At 36.9% G+C, this 16104-nt stretch overlaps 1 protein-coding gene across 2 annotated transcripts; it reads right to left on the reverse strand.

The window, feature by feature from the left end:
- Positions 1-238: 238 nt before the first annotated feature.
- ARIH1_1 (E3 ubiquitin-protein ligase arih1) lies at positions 239-15862 on the reverse strand. Of its 2 annotated transcripts, none has more exons than XM_051212133.1 (4): positions 15631-15862; positions 12710-12850; positions 9456-11769; positions 239-3756 (listed from the first exon to the last, which is right to left on the reverse strand). In XM_051212133.1, the coding sequence occupies exon 4, from the start codon at positions 3749-3751 to the stop codon at positions 2660-2662; it is 1092 nt and encodes a 363-aa protein (XP_051072282.1). In that variant the 5' UTR covers positions 3752-3756; positions 9456-11769; positions 12710-12850; positions 15631-15862; the 3' UTR covers positions 239-2659. The 2 variants fall into 2 exon arrangements, with proteins under 2 accessions (XP_051072282.1, XP_051072283.1); XM_051212134.1 differs by having other exon boundaries at positions 9456-9530; positions 11565-11769; positions 12710-15862.
- Between the last annotated feature and the right edge of the window lie 242 nt (positions 15863-16104).

Raw genomic sequence — 16104 nt, forward strand, 5'->3', positions numbered from 1 at the left:
ACTGTATCTAGAATTCGAAATCAAGCATTCATCAAGTACAAAGGTATCATTAGTTCATTCAGACACCACAACCATACTTCCTTAAGTTTTTCGATTCATTTTTTCAATTTGTTCCTTAGATCATTAAAAGTCATTTTTTTCTGTTATCATTAAGTGACTGTAATGCTTAGAAGTATTTGAATCATTATGTGAACTAGGACTCGCCGAAATAACTCAATAAAGGCTTGATGGAATTAAATGAGCACAAACGAACATATTGTATTTAGAATTCGAAATCAGGAAGCCATCAAGTACAAAGGTAACATTAGTTTATACAAGCATCACAGTGACAAGTACTAGTAAACACGTATATTTCAGGCTTCAGTTTTGCGTGTATTTTGAATGCTTACTTTTTCTTCTCATTACCGACGAGTGAAATTGTAATACTTCAAGGTCGCGATGCACCAACGGTACATCTTCAAGGACGTGTCCAGTAGAACATGCTCGATAACAGATTCCGCTAGCAGAAGGTCGTAAGAATGAAGTTTTGCTGGCTCTAGGTCCTTTAGCTCCTCTAAATCCCATATAGTTAGACTTGTAGAAAATTAGACACTTATAAAACAAGTTGCTGTCGATCCTTTAGTGTGAATAATGGAAACTTACACCTCACGTGTTTCCAGGGATAGGACACTCATCAAAGAATTTTCTGTGCATCAGTTTGTCGGTATTTAATGTATATGTCACGGAATTAAGGATTACTGTCAGGGGGGGAAATAGCAGATGTGAAGGCATAATACGCTATAGACTCAGCTAGTCTTTTGCGTACACGCAAAGTCGTCTGACCTCCTCCCATATCAACCTGCTGACATGACGGTGTTTAAATGCCTAGCTAATTAGCTAGGTTTATAGGGATTTCTTCGGCTGAGTAATAGATATAACTAGGAATTACAGTAAAGTTTGTCTGCCAACTCTGACAGAAAAGCCCGCCATAACTGCCTCTTGATTCTGCTCACTAAAGCTCGAGTGAGATTACTTAATTTCAATAACCTAGGCTACTTTTCGTTTTTGCACGTTTTCCTGTGACTAACTGAAAACCATCTCAACTCTCGAAGCCAATCATTAAACACTTAGTATTAGTCTAAAAAATTGGTTCCATATCAGCTGGACTTAAGCCATGATCAAGAAAACGAAAGCTCAGTAATTGCCCAGAGACAAGTGTGTTAACCTATTTATCCAGAGGAATGTATCTCCATACGGCCGAACTACCAATTTTCTCACAATGCAACTGTAACTGAGTAGAATGATACCTGTGTGTGTAAAATATATGACTAGCGCGGAAGAACTTAATAATTACCCCAGCCAATACATAAGACCGCATATTTGCCGCAAATATGCTAGGTTTGTAGTACTACCTCATATCCCACGTTACAATGTGCTCACAAGATCCAGTCCCGAAGTTATTCCTAATTGATAGAAGCAGATCAGTCATTGTATGCCACAAAATATCTTGGTAACCAGTAGACGGGCCGAGTGTCTTTCGTCAGCCAAATTCGGATTCCGTAGAGAACCCAACTGACATAGAACAACAAACTCGGTTACAGGAAACAGCCAGATCCGAATCATCTCGAGAAAGCGCGATCCACTCATCTTGGGCTGTATTCCAAAGGTTATGACTGGAAGTCCCAGATTATTAGTCTTAGTTCACTTGGTTACTTATAAACAGTTAACGAAACAAAAAATGCTTTGCTAGCAACTAGAAAATAATTCGTTGAAAAAACATCGCTAGAGAAAACTCAACAAAGAGTAAACATTGACTTTCTTGCAATGTTAATTATCCAGGCAATCGGAAACTAAAATCTAAGTACTTCATATGGCCATGAAAAATCATGGGTGAAGGCAGAAAGCAAATAAGAAATCGTAGAATCCTAACAAGGGATGCAAGTCATATGTGTACTTCAGCATATGTTACACATATGAATGTTTGCAAGTAATATTCAATTTACAATCAAAAATTGAAGACAGCTTTCCTGGTCTAATGTTGACCAGGGTGACAGATTCACCATAGTATTTGACAAGAACAATAGTTATACAAATGTATTTGTGTCAACATGCTTAAAACTGTTGTGCAAACATGTAGACAAATAAATAAAAGCAGAAACAGAACTGTACATGGCAAAACAAAATAGATGGGAAAATTTCTATCAATTTAACTGTATCGGTTTGTACGCTGCTATGGTTATTCGAGAAAACAATGGTAATCTTAATAATAGGAACTTTACTAAAAGTGACAATAATCCATTCAACTAATTAATAAATGAAATATGACTTGGGAAGGAAGAATACATAAACAATACAACATAGAAAACGAAGTTGCAAAGGATGACAAGACTCAGGAATGCAAATAGTATATAATTGCTGATTAGGGTTACAAAAAAAGAGAGTTCTATAAACACATAATGATGACCCGGTTTGGTTAAGTCTTCATCATTTATATTTTATTGATATTACTGAGAGTGCATATACATAAGCAAAACTACTGAGGTACGCATGAACGAGGGAAAATAGAAAAACTGATATCAACGAGATCATAGTGATTCAAAAATAGGAACTATACACATGGAAACGAAGACTGTGGTAGTCTATGTGCGTGTGGATGGATGAACATACATTTACGCAAACACTAACAAGTGTCAGATTGCTCCCAAAATCCTTTATCATAACCTTCATGTACGTGATCTAAAAGGACATTTCGGCGACTTTCACAATATCTGGCTTTATCTTGCATTTTCTGTTTTAATTCATTTAAATTGATATTAGATAAATCACGATCTAGATATTCCGATAACTGTTCTGTAGATTGTTCTAAATCACTTTGATTACTTTCAAATATTAATGAATGATTGTTTTTTTTTAGGAAATAAGCAAAAGCATAAGTATACATGAGTGTTCTTCGACAGCGACAAAGAATTTCAACTAATTTTTTGAAAAATTTAACATCTATCCAAGATGTTCCATGAGCTTGCATTGATTCCATTTTACTTTGCACTGTTTCATATAGACGTGCCTCAAACCTCAACGACTGCATATGATTTAAATAACGATTTGAATAAAAAAGATAGCGATCAAGTGATAACCTTGAACTAGCTTGAGCTTCTCTAGCCAATTTAGCAGCGGAGTCGTCATAACGATTGCATGTGTACCATCGTGATCCATGGGGCTCCCATCGATCTAGACACATCCAACAAAATTCATGCTTACAATCAACATTCCGACAGGTCATGTGATTACAACCACCATTTTTTTCTATAGTTGCACGACATTTTGGACACTCTTTAGTGTTAGCTGCAATCCAGCCAAGCGTACCGCTATCATTTTCAAGCTTTTTAATCCATGTTCTTAACTGTTCACAGCGAACTGGATCATGCCATGGTTGACCACAGGCAAAACAAAAGCATTCACCACAGTTAGTACAAGTGATTTGATATGGTTCTCGGGGACCAAAGCAACGCACGGCATGTCCACAGTTAACACCTGGACACCAAGTTAATGCACGATTATGGAGAACAAAACTACTAGATATCAGCTTGTGAAAATGCTTGCGTACATTTTGATCAGTAATCATTTGAAACACAACCTCATCTTCAACAATTATACGACAATTGGATGAAGGACAATAAATTCGGTCAATTTGACTTTCTTCCATTATTTTAATTTTAAGATAACGCTGCCAACAAGTTAAACAAAAGTAGTGAGCGCAAGACAATCCAAACATTTGACCTAAATATAGGAAAGCAACGAGAGATTAAATCGAACAAATTTTGGGACGTTTTCTGACTACTGGAAGTTATGGTGTCGAGTGACTTGAGAAAACTTACGAAGATTTCAAAACTAACGAATTTTAATAGTCACACTATGTTTTAATGGTGGATAACATTTATTGATAGATTTGAGCAGTTTATTTAAGTTAAACCTTACATTGATTTTTCTGAGTCATTTACTTAAGTATGATCTTTGTCTTATCCAAGAGTATTTGTCAATTTAGCGAAGTAATATTACAGACCAACTACATTCTCTATTCTGCAAACTGTAACAGATTTGAAATATTTGACCTCTGATTATTTCACTTAATATCATACACAAAGCCATACCCAGCTTTCTAAACATTTAAGTTTAAATGTTGAACTGTACTGCAAATTCAATAATGATGAGAAATAAAAATAAACAAACCCTGATGGAAGTCTATGAAATTGATTGTGCAGTCAGTAGCACATATGGTATTGCCTCGAGTAGTACAGAAGACCAATTTGTGACTATCCTCTTATGGTTTTAAATGAAAAACACGAATATTTTTATTTGGATAGCTTGGTATAGTTATTCCTAGGTTCATGCTATTTTCATATGACCAAATAACTCAAAAGTAGCAATCAGTTTATAACTAATTTATTGGTTACAAGGAGGCTTGCATTTTTATTGATCAGTACAATATTCGTTGAACATAAGGCCGTGAATATTACAAGCCATAACAATCCACTGGAACTATTTGATCTTTGATATATTTATTCATATGAAAATTACAGTAGTTAAGCAGATAACCTGTTTTGAAATTCAGCTTAGAAAATCTTTACACAATTTACCGCGTTTGATACATCATTTTTATTCATAGGAATGATCTTCATTGACCACAAGTATTCATGAAGACAAGAGAATCAAGTAATAAAACGGAATGAAAAAACCACAGTACGAGTTGATGAACAAAAGCCTTTAGCCACATGAGTTACCTACACCGTAAGAACCCGTACAAGAAATCATACAATGTCCAGAATAAATAAATGTGGACAAAATCACTTACACATTTAAGTAAAAATAAACTAAATGAATACGTTTTTAGTGCCATAAATTGTCGTGTAAGGAATAGTCAATGAACAGCTGATTATTTTTTCAAAGTAAATTAGTGAAAGTCTATTGATGATCATAAAATCATATGATGTATATAATAATAGTTACAATAACGTAATTGGTGGACTGAAAGTGAACATTTAGGAAAATATGATTTTTCTTTTACAGCATAAATATTGTTACATTTTCACTAGAGAGAAGAATAACAAGGGTCAAATGATAGGTTTATCATGTGCAAACACTTTAACTAATAAAATCGACGAATCGATTATATAACAATTAGTAGTTTACACTTTCTATTCTAACATCAGTACTATTCTATGCTTTACAGTAAACAGATATCTATTCACATTGCAATTTGTACTGTAAGTCATTTTTCTTGAAAAGTCGATATATTACTTGAACAAATATAATACACCCATCATAATTACACATAGAATGTTGATTACTTATTAACAGGAAAAGGTACACTATTAAATAGCTAGCAGTGGAATCCAGGATAGGCGTTTCGACTTATTTTGAACACTTCAGATGAATGTGCCTGCATCCTAGAGTTGACATTCACTGAGGGACTCAAATTCAAAATATAAAAGGGATAGTCAAATCCATTTCAAATTGAATTAAAACTTACACTCGTTACACAAGTGAGTGGCTAACTGGACTCAGTAGCCTAGTTAATAATATTCTGTCATTTAAATTACTGAGTGGGTCAGTCAGCAACAACATAGAACTTCGTACATCAGCTCGAGTTGCATGGAGATGCAGTTGTCGATTCAAATCCCATGGTGGTCGGGGTAGTAAATGCATAAGCAGTAATCGGAAAGACTAGGGTTTCAAAATGTTATTCAAGGAGTATAATCCAGTGAAATAAATTTGGAAAGAGAAAAAAGGGACATGAAGAATTCAGAAGATTAGAAGTTAAGAGAACAAAAAGAGTGGATGCACTTGCACTATCGCAAACAATTTTCAGCCATATCATTCAAGGTCTCTAATCATCGGTTGCTATCGTCTTGCGGATCCCAACCAGGTAGTCTACACCTAACAACATGGCTCAATCCACTTGTCAGTGACTTCATGGACTTGTGCCATGTTTTGGTCTGGCCGCCCCTAGCTTTCTCCCAACCTACTCCTACACCATTGAACATCGCACGTCGAGGCAGTCGGTGATTGGACATACGTAACGCGTGTCCCAGCCATCTCAACTGATGAAGTTCTACTACTTCATCCATTGGTTTGCCATCCTTACCTAGTACCCGTTTCCTAACAACTGCATTACTTACTCGGTGGTCCCAGGATACACGAGCAATATTTCGAAGACACCTATGATCGAATACTAGTAACCTGCGAATATACTCTACTCTTACCGGCAATGTTTCACTGCCATAAATGACGCAAGTTGGCAAAAGCTAGTCGAGCCTTCCGTATCCGTGCTGAGATTTTGTCACACACCAGACCACAAGGGCTGATGAAACTCCCATGATAAGTGAAGTGGTCGACACGCTCAACTACTCCACTCCCTAACATTAGTACGGGTGTCGATGCGACCCAATCCTGAAGCAACATTTTACATTTCGAAGGCGAGAATCGCATCCCGAACATGCTTGCATTGTTGCTTAGAGTGGTCAGAAGACTCTGCATTTTGTCAGCGTTTTCACCAAATGGCACTATGTCATCGGCATATTCTAAGTCACCAAGTGAATCTCCCGATAAAAGTTCAACTCTGGGATGCAGGTACATCGATCTAACGTGTCCCAAACCGGAAGCGCGCGTTCTGGACACATTCCATTTATTCTACACAAACTTGAGTTTATTTATTTATTTGAACACATAAATATTGGTACAAGAGGGCACCAAATATATATGCAACACACAAAACAATGAGAATTCGACGAGAAAAAAAGGACAATAACCACCAGATTAGTGTAATAATAATAATAATAATAATAATAATAATAATAATAATAATAATAATAATAATAGAGGAAACAGAGAGGTAAAACCAGAAGAAATCTTTCAGTTAAGGAAGATACAACCACTTTTATGAAGAAAGTGAAAGAAGGTTACAGCAGGATTGCAACTGGCTTCTATTCTGAACCATATCTGATAACGTCTCTATGGCCACTGTGTTGCACCATCTCTCAAACCCCAGCCAGGGAGTCGTGAAGGACCAACACAAACCAGCCCTTTGCAGCCTTCTTCCATACCCCGACACCATGTCATACACTGACCAACTCTCCGCTTTTTCCAACCAGTCCCAGAGTCGACAAATAATGCACGACGTGGAATTCTCTGGGACGACATTCGTAGAACATGTCCAAGCCACCGAAGTCGATGTTTCAAGACGGTGACATCAGTTGGATTATCGTCTCTGCGCCCGAACACACGATGCCGAACCTCGACATCACTACTGACATGGTGTTGCCACTGGATGTCAGCAATCCTTCGGAGACAACGATGATCAAACACAGAGAGTCGTCTAACATCCTCAACTCGGAGAGACCAGGTTTCACAAGCATAGAGCAAAACTGCTCTCACCGACGCGTTGTAGATCCGACCTTTTACAGCCAGACTAACATCACGAAGGCGCCAAAGATGACCCAGATTGGCATAAACCACTCTGGCTTTCACTATACGTGCATTGGTCTCATAACTCACACCCCCACCAACACTTACGCAGCTACCTAGATACACGAACTTCTCGACTACTTCTATCTGCTCACCATCCAGGGTGAGTACAGGATTAGAATCCTGCCAGTCTTGTAGAAGTACTTTGCACTTCGATGGTGCAAAGCTCATACCGTACCTACGGACATTGATTGACAACTGATTAAGTGCGCATTGGATGGCTTGAGTATCATCGCACAGTAAGACAATATCATCCACATACTCAAGGTCGAGTTTTTTTCCAGACAACAGATCCACACCGCCACTATTTACATCCATCAGAGCTGTTTCCAGAATGCCATCGATGGCAAAATTGAAGAGGAATGGTGAGATTGGACAACCCTGTCTAACCCCACTGCTCGAATGACACAATGGAGAAAGGTGGTTGTATATAGGGCCTTTAGGATGTTAATAAACTTCTCAAGCACACCCTTCTTCAATAGACAATCCCAGAGAACAGTCCTATCCAACGAATCGAAGGCAGCCCTGATGTCAAGAAACACAACGATTGTTGGCCTTTGATAAGTATGGCGGTGTTCTAACATTTGGAGGAGGGTGAAGATATGATCAATACATCCTCGACCGGAGCGAAAACCAGCCTGCTCCTCGCGAGCCAATCTTTCTCAAGTTTTGAACAACCTACAAAATATGACGGAAGCCAATAGCTTGGACGCAATCGATAGTTCTTACAGGAACGACGTGAACCATTTTAAAGATAGGGACAACTATCGGCTCATTCCATGACGTTGGTACACTCTCTAGCTCCCAGACCTTTGTAAACAACGTCGTCAGTTACTTAGTCAGAAAGCCACCACCATCTTTAAAAAGGGCCGGAGGTAAGTCATCTGGGCCAGGTGATTTCTAGCGCTTCAAGAGTTGGAGTTCCTTGCAGACTTCCGCCTCAATTGGTGGATCAGTCGTCACTGGCCATGGAGGGCGGGACAGTCTGACCGATGTTGCCGGCGCAGCAGACCAGTTGAACTGCCCTTCGAAGAATTCACACAAACGTGAGTTAAGAGATACGTCCAAGCAATCCGCATAGGACGCATATATGATGATGAAAACAGCCAAAATATTAACAATGGAATAATCCAAACCATTTTGAATTGAATTACACTACAACATAGTTTGTTTTGGTCATTTTCCACTCTATTTTCAATATGAATGACTTCTAAACGAAATATATATAGTCCTTCTCTAGTGCTGATCGAATTTGAATGGTTGAGTATCATGTCAGTTATTTTTTCAAACACGAGAAAAAGGTTAGGACATCTTAATTATAAACAACTCTAAAACAATTATCATCTGATATGACGCTATCGTGAACCAATTAATTAATTTGATAGAAAACAATGATTTGTCAGTTTTAAGCTTAGTGAACAGTAAATATTATTGACTGGAATACATTTTTTAAGTATCAAAACCTGTATGGTGTGTAATTGGAATGATAGTTTTGATTAATTTAAGGTGATTAAAGGGAATTCCATCTATCCACCGGATTTTGGTAATAAAAATAGCTAGAGATTGTTAAGTTATATGTATATTAAAAGTCGTGATATAAAATGTAGTTTAAACGTAAGATATTTCTGATTGGATATGTCCCACCCTTAGGTGAAACAAGAGCATCTACATAGTTTGTAGATATCAGTGAAACTTAGTCCATACTAGCAAGAAACACGGGTCTGGAATCTTCTGACAACTGGCTTAAAATATTTGATATAGGGTAATATGATATATATATATATATATATATATATATATATATATATATATATATATATATTGCACGACATATTACAGCTCTCTTCACAAGTTATCAGACATGTAAAATTCCAGATGAACAAAAAGATAAATGTTTATATCGACGGTTAACACATAAGCTCTCAATATTTCACATTGATAATGAAAAATCTTACTTGGAGTAGTTGGTAGGAAACATATATCACAAACGATTTCGTTTTTCTTTTCACACAAATTCCTTGATCCTGTCACTAAAAATAGAATTTATAGAGATTACATATGCCACAAATCCTAATAAAAGGTTGTTTTAATGATTTCAAGTGATGATATAGTTAGGAACATTTTTATTATCATCTACTGTTCGTTTATTAAATATGGACTACATAATTAGCACCAGACGGACAGTTACACAAGCAGTAACAATATAGAGCTTGGCCTAGCACAGATATGAGTTGACCCAAGTTGCCACAAAACATTAGCAGTGATAAAAACGACTAAACCTTGGAAATATGGTTTGAACAAACATTGGGAAAGTATGTGTGAAGGAAAACTAGAATTCACTATCAAGAAGATTAAGAGAGAATGCGTCTACACTACTATGAACGTTTCTGGGACATGTCACTCAAAGTCTCAAAGAACTAATCGCCGTTATTAAGCAGAGCACAGTCAAGTAGTCCGAATCTACCATGAGTCAGATGAACAGTCTGCGACTTCATGAGCTAACGCAGTGTCATAGGTTTGGCTGCCTCTACCTTCCTATCAACCTAATACGCCAGCAAGCGTTGCCAGTAAGGGTAGGTTGTGGTTAGGGATATGTGACACACATAATAACCACCTCAGTCGATGAAAATATAAAATCTTATCAACTTGGTTTTCTACCTACATTAGCCTAGTGCTTTATGCCTAGCCTTAGTAGTTATGGCAACTCGAAATGATGTACGTACGTACGAAGTTTTACGTTGTTGACTGACTGAACCTTAGCAGTGCTTACTTGGTCATTCCACAAATCCTATACCAGTAACTCTTACACTGCCCGTTATTTTCCAGTGCTAAAACTAGATGGAAAAAGCGAAGAGGTGGTCAGCTTATCACATGTTGCAGTGATGTGATAGTTGGATGTATAAGACTGGGACTTGTCAATCCATTATGACTGCCTGATTTGGGCCAGACGGTAGTGCAATTCAGTTGGTTGATACATTACCAGATATGGTTTATAATGCTACCATATGGCCAGTGGTGATGCTGCCAGTGTACTATTCGAGTCTTTACACAAGTGAAATGGAGTTTCACAAATGATCTTTCTTGGTTATGTTTTTTAATCGAACTTGATCTCTTATTACATACTATTAGCATTCATTTATTTATTGGTCATACTGCCCTTTCTGTCTATTTCTTCACAATCATATAACCTTATTTGTGTGGGGTATTTTTTCAGTAGTCTATCGTATCAAAATTTATAGGCGTCAGATAGAATAGTTTGTTTAGTAAGAAGTATTTAGATGCACAAGACGTATAATTTACCTTCCTTACACTGACTCTTTTGCTATAAAAGCATGGATGCCGTTATTGATTACATTCTGAAACACGATGAAGTGGTATCAAGAACGTATTCTTAAAAAAACTGCAAACTATAGTTTTATTCACCAACTTATTGATTAAAGCATTTCAACTTATTCCAGAAAATGGTTGCTACCAAAATATTGGCAGTCTACAATATTTGAGATATACCGACAGGAAATTAGAAACGGAACCAACTATTTAAACACTTATCATCTAGTACAGTTCAGAAAAACGACAGCTTTAAAGTGAAGGATTTTGGTTGACATATTAGGTTATATTTCTGCTGTACTGAACCTCTGATGGATTGTGGTGAGCGTTACAAATATACATGGATCAATGACCGGAATTAGTGCGAGTTAAGTATATCTAGCTGATAAGTTTTAAATAAGATGTAACACTTGTCTTGAATCTTACTGATAGTCCTAATCGAATACTATTATAACAGACAGAACAAAACTACAATGAAGTCACTAAAGTACAGAATACCTGTTTTATTTTAGATATTAGAGCAGCATATAGTTTTTAAAATCAATAAAAATAATGACTAGATGACCCCTTGAAACATAAATCAAATGCATGTGTAAGGACATCAGGGTTTGAACATGTCGAACTATGATTGGAGGTCACGTACTTTAATCACTTAGCCACCGGACTACAGCGTTTTTAACGTAATGACGATAGGGTATATGAGAATGTCAAATCAAAACTGAGTAATTACATCTTACCTGGGATATCCATAGGGTCTAAAATACCTGTTTGAGCAAATGTATCTGCTTTTCCATGTTCAAAATAAAATTCCATCAATGCATCTTTATCCCATTTAAAATGAGCAAGTAATAGTCGTAAATAAGTCGGAGGAATCTGAATTATTTGTTCAACTTCTTTGGTAATATCAGACATCAACTGTGATAATTGGTTGGGATGTAATATCTAGTTGGATAGGATTAGTAAAATGACAGTAAACTCTCTAGTAATATTTGCAATGAATGAAATAGCTTAAGGTATGTATAATTCATCTTTTTAAAAGAAAGGACATCTACGAAATTGGCACTAATGAAGTGTCAGTCAGTCAGTAACAACGTAGAACTTCGTACGTACGTACATCAGTTCGAGTTGCCACACCACCTTAGCACAGAGATGCAGTTATCGATTCAAATCCCGTAGTGGTAGAGGTAGCAAGAGTATAAGCAGTAATAGGGAAGATTAGGGTTTGGAGATGTTATTTAAAGAGTATAATTCAGTGAAATAAATTTGGAAAGAGGAAAAAAGGGACATGAAGAATTCAGAAGATTAGAATTTGGGAGAACACAGAGAGTGTATCAAGCTGAAAAAAATTTACCACTTTATTCAAGGAATACTGATTGTCAAAATAACTTGGTTCATGTGAACAAAGTACATATACAACTTCTGGTCTCTAATGTACAGTAACGTACAAGTTTATTGATCACTATTCACGAGATAACCGTAATCTGTGGCTGAATACCGTAGTTTTCCAAAATCAGTCTTACGAAAACATGTACAATGACCCATTATCTTCCTCTGAATCTTGGGCTTGGCATTATTCCATACCTTTTATTTACCGAATTCATTTGTTGTTCATCGACTACATTTTTTGGTTTTGTCTCTCACTACTGTTGAATATGATGTTTTCAATTGTCTGCTTTCTAATTTGTCGATTCAATATCACTGTGTTGATGTGAAGCGTATTAATTTAGAACGATACATGTGTACCAACTACGGTTACTATCAAGAATAAGATGACCTCATTATGTAATTTGTTTCATTTTATTTCAATTTGTACCGGCATTTTGTGTTTAAACAAATATAATACTAAACTTTTAGTGAATGCAATCAAGTTTTTTACATTTACCTCATATTCTAGGGAATCCTCTTCACGCGACTCAGTAGTGGTATATGGAACATCTAACAAATTCACAAGTTCATCGTTTTCACCTGAATGTACTGAATCATCTAATGATATATCAGAATCATTGAGTTCTTCATCCATCAGCTAGGTAAATAAAAGAAAATGAAGTTAAAATACTACGTAGTCACGTTACGATTACATTTCGATATTTAGTGTTTATCACAAACGAAATGAGACCTTATTATTTGATTGTAAGAAATAAAAAACTACTACTTTTATAGTCCTGAAGTTATGGATTTGTCCCAGTTTTTCGATGTCAAGTACGCATTTAAAGACGGGACTAGCTCGGTCATTACAAATTCGTGGTGAAAATTCCCGTTTCTTAATAAATTGGTATTACGAATATCATGCAGTGAAATATAGGTAAAGTACTAAAATATTTGCCTGAACTAACTGTTAAACGAAAACTCTGTGAGGTCGGTTATTGGCAGGATGGTAAGAAATAATTGGTGCAAGAAATGTGCCACAGGAATTAGTAAAACCAAAACCAAATAGTGAAACTGAAAGATGGAACGATAATGACTGATTAAACGCTGATAAATGTTTTGCTTCTTTAAAAACAACACACTGATTATAGGACGACTAGTGAACAATATTGGCCAGATAGGATATCATGTGACTGGGACGCTAGAGACATAATATTGAGTTGATGTACAGATATTTTTTATTATCTAGCAACAACATGAGGAACTCTGAAATGTAGTTCTTAGTCTTTAGTAGAATAAAAGCTGCAACTAACGCGGCTGATTATTATTTATTTGAACACATATATATTGGTACAGGAGTGCGCCAAATATATATGCGCCACACAATTTCAGTTCATTAATTGCGTGTGGGCTGCGATACTGCCCGGGTGCCCAGACCGAAGCGGGTGGTTATCTTAGGGGGCCACACCCCGAGCCTTTGACCTAAAGGTCTAACCCACAAGGCAGCATCGTAAGGAGATGCAGTCCCATGGTAGCCGGTGACCGAAAATTGGTTCATACGCCATTTGTTCCCGCAGGATACTGGTGCCCATGTGCACCATAGATTTGGAATCCGGTTAAGGCGCCGGACATTCGCTTTTCGTCCTCTCATTTTCGTAAACAACACCCCCGCCACGAGAAGGCAGTGAGTAGGACTTCCCTGGCAGAGGCTGTATACGCACGGCCGTGTGAGAGTATTTCGAGAGGAAGGGCGAACCCACCCCGCTCTCGGCCATACCAGGGCGACTGAACATTAACATAATAGAACTCTGGTAAGTATTACTCAAAGAAGAATCATGGATTAGACTCATTTGAGTTTATTATCGACTACACGGTTAAAACAAAAGAATATGGATCATAAATTCAGAAACTAACATGACAAATTTACTGACAAGCGGTCTGCAGACTTTATTATATACTACAGTTTAGGACTATTAGTTAAATTTATAAAGGCGATGCCCGAAGCATGGAAGCACAATAATAATTTACTGACTAGTAGGATCAATGATTGTAAAAGTACATACAAAACAAATTTGTAGTATGATAATGATATAGAAACTGATGTGACCAACCTGACTTCGGTTTGAATAACTTAATGTTTATTAGCATTCCAGTAAAACTGAGTAGATCATAAACGGCATAGAAGCATGAATAGTAGCCGAAATGGATTGCCAAGCATGACAAAATTGTAGTGACAAGGCTTTGTAAGAAAACCCTTACCACAGAAGAATCTCTCACTGGTAAGATTTAAGCTCACTTAAGAGTGGCATTCAAATACGAAAAAGGGCATATGTCCTTGTTTTGGGTCAATGTGTGAGGGTAAGTAGTGCTGATTGTGTGTTGGTAGTGAAGCAGAGACGAAGGTTTGAACAAGAGGTCTACGAATCAAAAACCTAAAAGTTTACCTACCAAGCTACTGTTTATCAACGACATGACAGAAAAATTGGTGTGGGACATAGGTTCTAACTTTAACTCAGTTCAACAATCAATATCTGAAACTAAATGCAAAAGCAATGACCAACAACAAAGACCCCTAGTATCCACACAAAAAGGTGAATTTCCTCCCCATCTTAGGAAACAAAAAGATTAAGGTAGTTTTGGGGTTCACTTTGTCCACCTTTGATTGTTGAGGAAAATTTGATGGGGAACGACAACTTAACAGCCTAGAAATGTTGTAAACAAAAGCACGGTCACATCCTTTTAAAGTGAGTTTTACGATAAATATGGATTTACTATGATCCGAAATGCAACATTTTTCCTCTAAATATATTAGTTGCCAATGCAACCAACTTTCTGAGGTTGAGACTCAGAAAACACTTATATCGCGAGAAACATGAAAGTTGGGCAAATGCATCCAACAGTTCTGCGACAAGCCACAAGACTGTATGATCAAAGCCAGGCTTGGATTTGCACACGCTACCGAATGATCGATTTTGGTGACTTGAAAACTGATTCGGCCCTGAAGAAGCTAGATGATTTTCTGCTTATCAGAATATATCCGGGTTCCAGCCTACTCAATCAGATGTATCAACGTTCATAGCCCTTGGGAAGTCACCGTCATCAGCTTTAGGCTATATTTCACGCTGGTACAAACATAAACAACACAGATCCAGAAATACTAGAGCCCTTTAGTGAACATATTTACGCGTGGACCAATGTGATCGGGACCTGTTACTTTCAGAGCTCCTTAATGTGAGGGAAGTTTTATCCGTTTTGGGGAAGCCGCTATAGACAATTTTGGCGAAATAGCACAAAATCCCAAAAATTTCCCTGAAAATTTTGGAATTTCCCCAAAATAGGGAGACTGTGTTAACTAGCAGCTATATGTTCAGACCAGTTAACCTTGTATCTGGTGGACAGAAGATAAAATACCATAATGGGAGCTAAAGTTCTACTTACGCGAATTGTAGATGGACTTAGAAAATTTACTATTTCGACATTATAAGATTACTGTGTGAAAGATCACTAAAAATAAACAGAAAACTCAAGCAAACAGTTTTACAGGATATGGACTACGAAAATTATGTGAATACAGTCTTTTAGAGAATCCCTAAACAATTTCTGGAATCTTATAACAAATAACAGACGGTGGATTAAATTTACCGGGATGGCTGCAACCCACAGATTTGAAAGCCACTGGAAGAAACAAAGAAAATGCTCAGATTGTGCTTGTTTGAGTAATGAGATATGAAGCATCTGCAATCACTATCAGTAAGTAACATAAAACGAGTTTAGTCACTGGGAAATGTTTTATATTTAACATATTGTGTATCCATGGTAGTTTGTAAAACTTGACGACAATGCAAAAGATTAAGCTGATGAAAGCCCACAATAAAATCCATGAATTTTGAAGACATTCCTAAGAAGACAAAT

This window comes from Schistosoma haematobium, chromosome ZW (assembly GCF_000699445.3).
Source record: "Schistosoma haematobium chromosome ZW, whole genome shotgun sequence".
NCBI classification, from domain to species: domain Eukaryota; kingdom Metazoa; phylum Platyhelminthes; class Trematoda; order Strigeidida; family Schistosomatidae; genus Schistosoma; species Schistosoma haematobium.

What these genes read in the sequence shown, in the direction of transcription:
- ARIH1_1 (XM_051212134.1), bottom strand. Translation starts at nt 12,847, where the DNA reads ATGGATGAAGAACTCAATGATTCTGATATATCATTAGATGATTCAGTA. An exon ending in AGGATTCCCTAGAATATGAG is followed by an intron (nt 11,770 to 12,709) that starts GTAAATGTAAAA and finishes CTATCCAACTAG; the next exon opens with ATATTACATCCCAACCAATT. An exon ending in TTTCCTACCAACTACTCCAA is followed by an intron (nt 3,757 to 9,455) that starts GTAAGATTTTTC and finishes TCCTATATTTAG; the next exon opens with GTCAAATGTTTGGATTGTCT.